At 49.3% G+C, this 11,062-nt stretch overlaps 3 protein-coding genes across 3 annotated transcripts in view; all 3 read right to left on the reverse strand.

Moving 5' to 3' along the window:
- Nucleotides 1–364: 364 nt before the first annotated feature.
- On the reverse strand, nt 365–1,390 carry AK88_05527 (uncharacterized protein; the record flags this gene model as incomplete). The annotated part of the gene is made up of 1 exon (XM_012483129.1): nt 365–1,390. The coding sequence occupies one exon, from the start codon at nt 1,388–1,390 to the stop codon at nt 365–367; it is 1,026 nt and encodes a 341-aa protein (XP_012338552.1).
- Nucleotides 1,391–2,889: 1,499 nt separating this feature from the next.
- Nucleotides 2,890–7,810, reverse strand: AK88_05528 (uncharacterized protein; the record flags this gene model as incomplete). The annotated part of the gene is made up of 6 exons (XM_012483130.1): nt 2,890–4,719; nt 4,859–5,496; nt 5,839–6,157; nt 6,187–6,256; nt 6,336–6,381; nt 7,096–7,810. The coding sequence occupies 6 exons, from the start codon at nt 7,808–7,810 to the stop codon at nt 2,890–2,892; spliced, it is 3,618 nt and encodes a 1,205-aa protein (XP_012338553.1).
- A 2,054-nt stretch (nt 7,811–9,864) lies between these two features.
- AK88_05529 (uncharacterized protein) overlaps nt 9,865–11,062 on the reverse strand; it is a gene marked incomplete at both ends in the record, with an annotated part of 7,037 nt that continues 5,839 nt past the window's right edge. Inside the window, one exon of the mRNA XM_012483131.1 lies at nt 9,865–11,043. Coding sequence (XP_012338554.1) covers nt 9,865–11,043 — 1,179 coding nt within the window. The remainder of the gene's footprint in view (nt 11,044–11,062) is intronic.

Consider the following 11,062-nt stretch of genomic DNA (forward strand, 5'->3'; position numbering starts at 1 on the left):
GCCCATGCAACACTCATAACTCTGCACCGTACGACATCTGCCACTGTTTGTGCCGTATGTAGGTGACCATGACCGAAATCATCCCAACCTACATTATAACAATTGGCACCAAATGATTCATTGAGGTCGTTGTATGCCTCCATATGTGCCGTAAATTCCTGCAACACTTGCTTCCACTTGTTCCATGCGTTATCCTACATGTTGCACATGGACATTAAAAAAGTGCCCATGGGCACGTGTGATCTATATGGTTGCACATAAATACATAGACATCCTCACATATATGTGCACGTGCCCGTATGAACAACTTCCTGTTCTGTTTGTTGTTACTGTTTCCTGTGCATCTCTGCTCTCTCAGTGTAATCTAACTTACATCACGTGGGGGCACCACATACACTGCGCTACGCAGGCGCTGCCGTGCGAAGTCGCCATCACAATGCTGTCCTAGTCCAGCCTTGCCCTGCCCCTGCCCTCCTCCGGTAGCACCACCCTTACCACCACCACCACCAGATGGCGACGTCGGCGTCCCACTTCCCGGTGGTGATACCGGTGTCGCCCCTACTGTTTGGACAGGGCCGCGCGGATTGCCGTTAGCACCGGCCGGTTTCTCCGGTGGCTGTGATTTCTTCGGTGGATTCACTCTGTCCTTCACTGTCTTGACCCCGTTCCTTATCTTCTGCTCAAGTTCACATTTCTCCTTAGACACCCCATTTTTTTGCATGTCCTCTAGCACCTTCTGCACGTGTGGAAAGGGACCAATTGGTACCCAGCCCTTTATTTCCTTCATGAGCTCATTCTCCTGCGTCACCACCCCTTCGTTTGCATTACATGTGTCGTCACTGTGCGGTTTCCCGTCTTCATCAGCGTCTTGTGCATCATCCCATCCACATGTCCCTGATGCGCGCCGAGCCGGTACTTTTGCTGTTGTCCACGTTTTACGCAAGCTGTTTAATCGATTCTGTAAAGCCGTTCCCATACGATGTGACTGGAATATCACCTTCCCCCAATCTCTGTTTTCACATATTCCACTTTCTAGCTTCTGCTTCACAAATGTTTTCCCGTGTGCTAACTCCTGTTTAACCTTATTCATTACGTCCACATGATCACTATTCCTGCCATAGAGTCGTACTAAAGCCTCTCCTGCTAGCACACATCTTAAATATTCCTGAAAGGCCGTCCAATCTGCCTGGTCTACTGTCCGTCGCTGCAATCCCTGTGTCCCTTTATGTTCATACCCTCTCATGTATAGCATTAAATTTACAATTTCCCGACACCTTTTTATGCATGTCGCATTCGAATCATATATTTCCCCACAGAAGCCAGAGATTGTGCCGTTGGGCTCGCCAATTTTGCTGAGTAACTCTTGGAATATGTCATCAACCGCTTGCATTAATTTTTGCTGTGAGTGCAATAATTCATACATGTATGCATACTGTGTACGGCGCCTTAGTTCTATATTTTACTGCAGGTACGCACACTGTCATGTTGGTTTGTGCACACAGTATGTATGTCTCCCGTCTCGTTTAAATACCGCGGTCGCCTCATGTCCATATTGCTTATATAAAAAATTCACACACACATAGTGGTCCCTATGCCGAATACATACATAGGTCCCCGTAAATGTGTTATTTCGGCCACTCTCTGAATTTCCTCGATAATAAGACTTACCCAATATGTCTGCGCATCCGTGATGTTCATGTGCTTTAGATAATCCTCCCATGACCATAGGAAATGCAGTATGTCGTCCGCAAAAAGCCCGACCATATTGAACACGTTATTATTCCCCTTTTTAAAAAAAAAAGTACACGACTACCACTACTACTACTGCACACCGCTCAATAACAACAACAACAAGCAAAAATATACATACACCCCGTTCTCCGTCAACGCTTCTCTCCGTCAACGCTACTCCCGTCAATAATTCGGCGTCAACGGTTGTCCGTTACACCGTCTCCGTCACCCCGTTCTCCGTCACCCCTTTCTCCGTCAACGCCGTCTCCCGTCAACGTGTCTCCGTCAACGCCTCTCCCGTCAACGCTTCTCTCCGTCAACGCGTCTGTCCATCAACGCCGCTCCCGTCAACGCCTCTCCCGTCAACGCTTCTCTGTCACGCGGCTACTTCGTCGAATGGTTCTTACACTCGGCCGCGTGGCTCGACGCGTGTGCTCGGAGAGACAATGTCTCCCTCCGTTCTTGCACGCGGACAATCCGGCGTCGGAGCCTCCTGACTCGGACCGGCCGCGTTTACCCGGCCACGTTTGCTCGGAGAGACAAGCCTCCTGCTGTCGTACACTCGACGACAATGCGGTGTACGCGGCCGCGTTTGCGCGGAGAGACAATGCTCCTCCTTTCGTACACTCGGCACAATGCTTACGCGGCTACTTCGTCGAATCCGTGTTGCACTCGGTCGCATTACGCGGCTACAATGCGGTTTACGCGGCCGCGTGTGCTCGGAGAGACAATCTCTGCGCCTTCTTACACGCGGCCGCGTTGGTCGACGCGTTTGCGCGGAGACAAGCACCTTATACTCGAAGGCTTAGGCGCATGCTATATGAGTTGTGCACTACACCAGTAGAATGCACTTGCTCAGCTTTTAATAAGTAACGTCACATAAAGGAGAATACTGCCCCTTCATATTATTCATTTAAATCTACATTTTATATGCATTTAACCGGTACGCACCTGTTCCTATGGTCATGTTAAAAGAAGTTGAGTACACAGAAAAAGAACAAAACAAGGCAAAAGTAAGCACAAGTACGCAGAACAGAGCAGAAAAAAAAAGAAGGTATGGAATAGTGCAAACAAGAAATATACTATGTATATCACATAATGAAGTAAAAGTGGTGTACTGTGAGCATGCGTTATTTCGCAGTCATGAGCGCCGTCATGCTAATGTGAACACTGTAGCAATAGGTCATCTACATATAACTCCGTATCTTGCATGCTACTCTCGATTTCGCACTGTTCTATGACTAATGCCAGGAGCAGTATGCATATGTTAGCGGTTAACGGTTGTTTCATGTAAGGTTGCGGTTGCAGTTGCGACCATGGTACAACTTTCACTCTGAGTATATCTTCTGCGGCCATTACTTTTTCCACCTCTAAGTCTTTTTCCACTCCAGGGCTTTCGCCTGTTGCCGTTACTGTCTCTTCCTCTACACTATTCAACAAATGTTGGAACCGCGCCTCCTGGCCATACATACTGATGTTCCCGTGTTGTTGCGCTACCCATTCTTTCCACAACCGCAGTTTCATCATCGGCAGGATTGCAGCTTCACCGAATGCACGGTGCCCGTTGTGTTCGTTTGCCACCATGTGTGCAAGCAGGTATTGTTTCCATGCCAACGTTAGCTGCAACAACCATGTTTGCGTCGTGCACGCCCGCAGAATATGTTTGTTGCGGTGAATCCAGTTAATCCAATTAGTGTGGTCGGGGGCCCGCATGTCACGTGTCGCCACTGGTTGGGAACGACTCTGTTCTGCATCGAACTGTATAGTTTCCAAACACTTCCATGGGTCCTGCTCGTTAGATGGAGAACGGTCCGTGTCTAACTCTATAGTTTCCATACTACGCCAACGATCGGGGTCGTGTTCATTCGGTGGACAAGGGTGCGTTGCTAACTGTATGGATTCCATACAACGCCATGGATCGGGGTCATGCGGTGCACAAGTGTCCGTGGCTAACTGTATAGTTTCCATACACTTCCATGGATCGGGGTCATCTTCATTAGGTGGACAAGGTTCCGTTGGTAACTGTATGGGTTCCATACAACTCCATGGATCGGGGTCGTCTTCATTCGGTGGAAACGGGTCCGTTGCGAACTGTATGTTTTCCATACAACTCCATGCATCGGGATTATCTTCATTAGGGGCACAAGGGTCCGTTGCTAACCGTATGGTTTCCATACAACGCCATGGATCGGGGTGCTCTTTGTTAGGTGGACAACGGTCCGTTTCTAACTGTATGTGTTCCATACAACTCCAAGGATCGGAGTCCTCTTCATGCGGTGGAGAAGTGTCCGTTGCTAACGGTATAGTTTCCATACAACTCCGTGGATCGGGGTCATTCGGTGGACAAGGGTCCGCTGCTAACTGTTTAGTTTCCATACAACTCCATGGATCGGGGTCGTGTTCATTCGGTGCAGAAGGGTCCATTGCTAACTGTATGTTTTGCATACAACTCCATGGATCGGGGTCCTCTTCATTCGGTGGACAACGGTCCCTTTCGAACTTCATGGTTTCCATACAACGCCATGGATCGGGGTCATGTGGTGGACATGCATCCGTTACAGCGGTGTCAGTGGGTGGGTGCACGTTGGCTGAAAGAGTGTTCCGTGATAAAGCCTGGTTTGTGGTAGGAGCATCCAAGGAACTACTGTGCCCGTGTGCAGCGCGCATCAACTCGTGTGCAAACTCCTCCACGACAATCTTCCAATAGTCGTCTTTGACGTTTTCCCAATTTGTCGCTTCACAGTCGTTGAGCACTTCTAGATGTAGGTCGATAATCGTGCGTGTATGCACGCGTGGTGGGCGTTGTGCGCGTCGGTCGGCGGGCAATTTGCCGGGCTGCGTATCCCTAACCATCGTGTACCCATAATCGGGTGGCGGCGGCTCGCCGCGTTGTAGATGTTGCAATATGTCTTCGTCGAGTGGCGGTGACGGCACGTCACGCACGGTGCGAAACTTTCGTCGTCGTTTTGTTCCGAGGTACGCAAAGTACTACAAAAAAAAAGAACGAGGACGATGTAGAAGAGTGTATTTGTGTTAGAATGGTCTTAAGAGGCCCCTGCGGAACACATTGCTATGGTACATAGTACGGATGCACGTGCGGGATTCCCTGATTGTCGTATATACTTACCTTACAAAGCGAATAACCAAGAAGAGCGACGATGACGGCGGACAGGAAGAAGAGAATCGGAGTAGTGGCGGTAAGGACGTCGGCGGTTAGGTCAGGGACAGCGTAACCATCATCCTTCCCACCTTGGTTACCGCCCGATGAACTGAGTGTTCCATCTGCTGGAATCGGTGGTACAAATCCATTCGCAACATCATCTAATCCTGGTACATAGCCTGGTGATATATGAGGATCACAGTTTGCCCCGTTGCATTTATTGTAGGTCCTATTCCATTTAGTGGGCGATAAATCCAAGGGATATTTAGAGGTATCTATGTCAAACATATCACTATCACCTGTCCAAGAGGGAGGATCAACAGTCTTTTCCGTTTCACCGAAGACGGAATAGGGACCAGTAGCAGAGGATTTGGTCAAATCCTGGCATTCCGCACCACTACTGTCGAGGAAGCAAAAGCCGGTTGAATGTGGATCATAGTCCCTTGGATGATTTGATCCGGGTGAATCAGGGGAGGGGGGCTCAGGGTTCTGTGGATTCATCCTGTCCAGTATGGTAGTATCACTGGATGTTCTTGTGGATGGTTCCAGTGATTTTGCTGCTGGTGCCTGGTTTGAATCTACATTATCGTCCTTAGCCACAGTACCTATGAGTTAAAATGAAGAAAAGGAAGATGGTGGAAGTATGATGAAACTGCAGTTATGTTTCGCATGGATGGTTGTGTTCGACAACACGGTTCCACCGATCGTTGACCACGGTCGGCTACACGGTTGCCCATGGCTCAGTGTCGTTGTACGGTGCATGGTTGTTTTGATCCGTCTCTGATGGGTGGCCACGGTGCGAACGGTGCTTACGGTGCCACCCCGGGGAAAAGACTCTGTCTCTCTCCGACACACAACACACAACACAAACAGTGTGGGTGTCGACATCTGTCGATGTCTGCGTCTACATCGACGTCTGTCGACGTCTACATCGCGCGGCGGCTTACTCGCTCGCCTGGCTGTCCCCGGCACGCTGTGCCGGTCACTCTCATTCGACGTTTGGTTTCTCTCTCTGGCTCTCTCTCCGTGGTGTCTCTCTCTCTCTCTGCGGAAATTGTTGTTGTTTCTTTTTTTCTCCTCTCTGCGGAAATTGTTGTTTCTTTTTTTTTTTCTTTGTCTTTGTTGTCGAAATTCACTCAGGACACTACCTTCGCTCGAGGCCTTGGACTTCTGCCCGCATTCATCATCAGCTCCGGCACCCGATGCAATGGAGATAGTGGTAGTCGATGTAGCACCGGGCATACCCAATCCTGCATTCACAGATATCTGTACGGCAGGTCCCGTTGAGCACTTACCTGGGTTTTCAGTATCCGTTGATGGTGTCCCTGTACCGGATGCTGCACTCTCTGGTGGTGTAGGTGGCTTCTGCGGAGGAGGTGGTGGTGGTGGTCTTGCTGGTAATGCTGGAGATGCCGGTGCTTGTGGTTGCGATGGCGGCAATGACCTGCCTCGTGCGGGATCCCCGAGTTCGGGTCCTGCACTTGATTTACCTAAGATGGGGAACCCAAGAAACATGGTAGAAAGATGATAACAAAAGCACACAAGTGGTACAGAAAGAAGGGGGCCGGGACGGTGTGGTTCGATCAGGTAGCGGCAGGGTAGGGTTGGGTCGACTCGGTGGACTCGGTGGACTGCGTACTCGGTGAACTTGGGCTAGATGGTAGCAGTACAACTTTTATTTGTCGCCGTCATCTCGTCCGCCGTCCCGCTGCATCCCTCATCTCGTCTCCCGTGCCTGGTCGCCGCTACCGATACACACACCTCGTCTGCACTCGTCTACACGTCGTCGCTACCGCTACCGCTACCACTGCCGTCGTGTACGACGTTCCATCCCACGCACCAGTGTCACACCAGTGTGATGCCGCTACACAGTGGTCGCCGCACACAGACCTCGTCTACATCCCTCGTCGCCGCTACCGCTACCGCTACCGTCGTGGCCGCCGCCGCACGCCTCCGCTAAACCGAAGTGGGGCAGCTTCCGTCGTAGCCGCTGATCGCTCGGCTCAACGAGGGAGATGCGCCGTGCTCGGCTCCACCGAAGTCGCTTGCTGTTCCCCCGTGCGTGTGTGTTGCGTCCGTTGCGGTGTTGTGGTGGCGGCATCCGTGCGTGTTGTGGCCTTCCATATCTAGCCGTATCTGTACCGTACGGTCCGTGTGCGGCCGCGTATATGTATTGTTAGAAATCGCATGCTTGCTGCCCTTACCTGCTCCTTGTAGTTCTGGCGGTGACTTGGACTTGTGTATTACTTCTTCCTTCATCTTGTCGAATACGTCCTTCACCACGTTCACTATTTCTTTTTCAATGCCAGCATTACCCATGGCACCTGCCCGTTGATCCACTGTCGCTGTTGTTGTTGCTAATGCATCGTTTTCGCTCTGTGCCATACTTTTCTTGTACTGTGCCCATTTTATTTTGCATTGTGGGTTCTGCTCTATTTGTTTTATACTATCACGTATCTTGTTACTTGTGTTCAACCAGTTTTTTACCGCCCCCTGTAAATCCCCTGTGCCTATATTAGTATCCTTATACGCATCCAGCGTACAGGTGCCACTTGAAATTGGATTCTCGACGCCACCGGCTTTTCCCATGCCTCTCATGATTTCCCATGCCCTGTCTATTCCAGTCCACTCATATTTACACTTTATTTCAGCCAATATATTCGCAAAAACATCTGCTACCATGCATCTCATAATAGCCTTCATGTCCTTATCATTTGCCGATGCGCCCGTATCATCGTTCATTTCATTTCCCCACCCAGTGACAAAAAATAATGCTGCAACCATCAGTTTGCATTTCATTACATCCCCAACTGAATGATCGGTGTACACGTGTCCCTTGTGCGCTTCTCCTCTGCGCTTCCAACCTGCATCTTCACAGCTTGTGGCATACGCATCTAAGATGTGCTCTATCTTCTCCATGTGTTTCACAAAAGCCTTTAATACATGTTCCATATCTGCCCATAATTTCGTCTACAATGTATATAAAGGGAAAGAAGCGATTAATATGTGACATTGTGCTCAAGTGCCTTATATCGTTCTTCTAATGTAGCCTTCCATTCAATCTACATGTACCTGTTCGAACTCCTCATTATTTCCCTATTCTCCCTCTACTAATCTCGTCCCTAAAAGTTTAAAACCTACATCGAACTGTTCCGTGCTCCATATTTTCCTGTCTTGTGCCCATTTGACCAGTGCATTCTTCAGACGTTGCGCCATTATATTAGTACATGTACTTTCAATTCACTATTCATAATATGCTTTCATTATGTGACTTATAAGTCATGTTAACAGGATACACATATATTCGTGCTCTTATCCCCACATTAAAAATTTTTAGTGTTCATAGCGTGCATGTGCTATAGTAGTGGGTACGCCCATGTACTATATGAACCGTTCTCATTATACATTTCCCACTACACTAAGCAACCATAAGAATTGTGTGGGACAAGTATTGCAATGAATCGAATTTGTTCCCCCTGGTGCTTTTACAGGAGCAAAGGAATATTGATCCTTCACTATTTTCTTATACAAACAACGTGGTTCGTTCGACCATGCTGCGATCCTTCGAAAATACACTTATTCTCACTTCTAAAAATGGAATGGAAAAACAATAAAAAAGAAACAAAAAAAAAAAAAAAAAGCAAGGAAAAAATAGAAGCAGTACACTACACTACCACTACGCGCACAACGCGTCATGAATAACGCCCGCCTGCCCACTTTCTACACCGTTCTCCACTAAACGCCTTGACACACACACTGTCTCTCTGTGCGTACACCTAAAAACCGCAGTAATAACAACAACATAAAATTCTTCTTCCGTCGTCGTTGCCGTCGCTACCGTCGTTGCTACCGTCGTTGCGGGTCCTTGTGCGCCCTCCCACATAATATGTGTATTCCTTCTCCTCCACCCCCCGCTCTGTGCTCCGTCTCTGGATCCTTCCCTCGAAAACTCCTTACTCGGACAATCTGCTTTACCGGGCCGCGTGTGCTCGGAGAGACAATGTCTCGTCCTTCTTACAGTCGTGTACTGCGTCGAATCCGTTGTACACTTGGCCGCGTTGGTCGTCGCGCTTTCTCGGAGAGACAATGTCTCGCGCCGTTCTTGCACTCGGTGACGTCGGCGAACCGCGTGTGCTCGGAGAGACAATCTCTCCCTCCGTTCTTACACTCGGCCACGTCGTCGAGTCGCGTCACGCGGACCGACCGCGTTTGCGCGGAGACAATATGGCGTCTTACGCGGACAATCTGCTTCACTCGGCCTGCGTTTGCTCGGAGACAATGGTCCTGCTTCGTGCACGCGGCCGCGTTTACCCGGCCACGTTTGCTCGGACAGACAAGCCTCCTGCTGTCGTACACTCGACGACAATGCGGTTGTCGCGGCCGCGTTTGCGCGGAGAGACAAAGTCTCCCTCCGTTTTTACACTCGGCACAATGCTTACTCGGCTACTTCGTCGAATCCGTGTTGCACTCGGTCGCATTACGCGGCTACAATGCGGTTTACGCGGCCGCGTGTGCTCGGAGAGACAATCTCTGCGCCTTCTTACACGCGGCCGCGTTGGTCGACGCGTTTGCGCGGAGACAAGCACCTTATACTCGAAGGCTTAGGCGCATGCTATATGAGTTGTGCACTACACCAGTAGAATGCACTTGCTCAGCTTTTAATAATTAACTTCACATAAAGGACAATACTAGCCGTTCATATTATTCATTGAAATCTACATTTTATATGCATGTAACCGGTACCACCGTGTCCCCATAGTTATATTAAAAGAAGTTGACTACACAGAAAAAGAACAAAACAAAGCAAAAGTAAGCACAAGTAAACAGAAGTCAGCAGAAGACAGCAGAAAAAAAAAAAAGAAGGTATGGAATAGTGCAAACCAGAAATATATTATGTATATCGCATAATGAAGTAAAAGTGGTGTACGATTAGCATGCGTTATTTCACATTCATGTGCCCCGTCATCCTAATGTCACAGTTGCTCCAATAGGGCATCCACATATAACTCCTTCTCCTGCAAACTGCGTTCGACTTCGCACTGTTCTATGACTAATGCGAGGATCAGTATCCATATTTTAGCGGTTAACCGTTTTTTCATGTAAGGTTGCGGATGCAGTGGTTGCGTCCGTGGTGCATCTGTCACTCGTAGCACATCTTCTTTTCCCATTAATGTTTCCACTCCAGGGCTTTCGCCTGTTGCCGTTACTGTCTCTTCCTCTACACTATTCAACAAATGCTGGAACCACTCCTCCTGGCCATACATACGCATTTGCCGATGTTGCTGTTGGACCCACTGTTTCCAGGCATCTTTTTTCATTTCCACACATCCAATACGTCTTTGGTCACTGAGTTCACTGTTGCCGGATACGTCGTCTGTCGCATGTTGTTGATAATATTGTTTCCAATCCGATTTCAATTGCAAAAACCACGGCTGCGTCGTGCACGCCCGCAATAGATGCTTGTTGCGGTGAATCCAGTTAATCCATGTGGTGCAGTCCGACGTCGCCTCCCTGTGGTTGGAATGAGCATTCTGTTGTGCATCTAACTGTATAGTTTCCATACAACTCCATGGATCGGGGTCATTAGGTGGAGAAGTGTCCGTTGCTAACGGTATAGTTTCCATACAGCTCCATGGATCGGAGTCCTCGTCGTTAGAAGCAGAAGGGTCCGTGGCGAACTGTATAGCGTCCATACAACGCCATGGATCGGGGTCATGTGGTGGACATGCATCCGTTACAGCGGTGTCAGTGGGTGGGTGCACGTTGGCTGAAAGAGTGTTCCCTGATAAATCCTGGTTTGTGCTAGGAGCATCGGGGCAACTACTATGTCCGTTGGGGCCCCCCATAAACTCTTCAACGAGTATTTGCAAATAGTCGTCTTTGACGTTTTCCCACTCGGTTGCTTCACATTCGTTGAGCACTTCTAAATGTAGCTCGATGATCGTGCGCGTATGCACGCGCGGTGGGCGTTGTCCGCGTCGTTCGGCAGCGGACGAAGGTGGCGTGTCCCTAACCATGGTGTACCCGTAATCGGGTGGCGGCAGGTCGCCGCGTTGTAGATGCGCCAATATTTCTTCGTCGAGTGGCGGTGACGGCACGTCACGAACGGTTCGATATGTTCGTCGTCTGTTTGTTCCGAGGTACGCAAAATACTAAGCAGAAAAAGGGGGG

The sequence above is a fragment of the Plasmodium fragile genome (genome assembly GCF_000956335.1).
Source record: "Plasmodium fragile strain nilgiri unplaced genomic scaffold supercont1.151, whole genome shotgun sequence".
Lineage (NCBI taxonomy): Eukaryota > Apicomplexa > Aconoidasida > Haemosporida > Plasmodiidae > Plasmodium > Plasmodium fragile.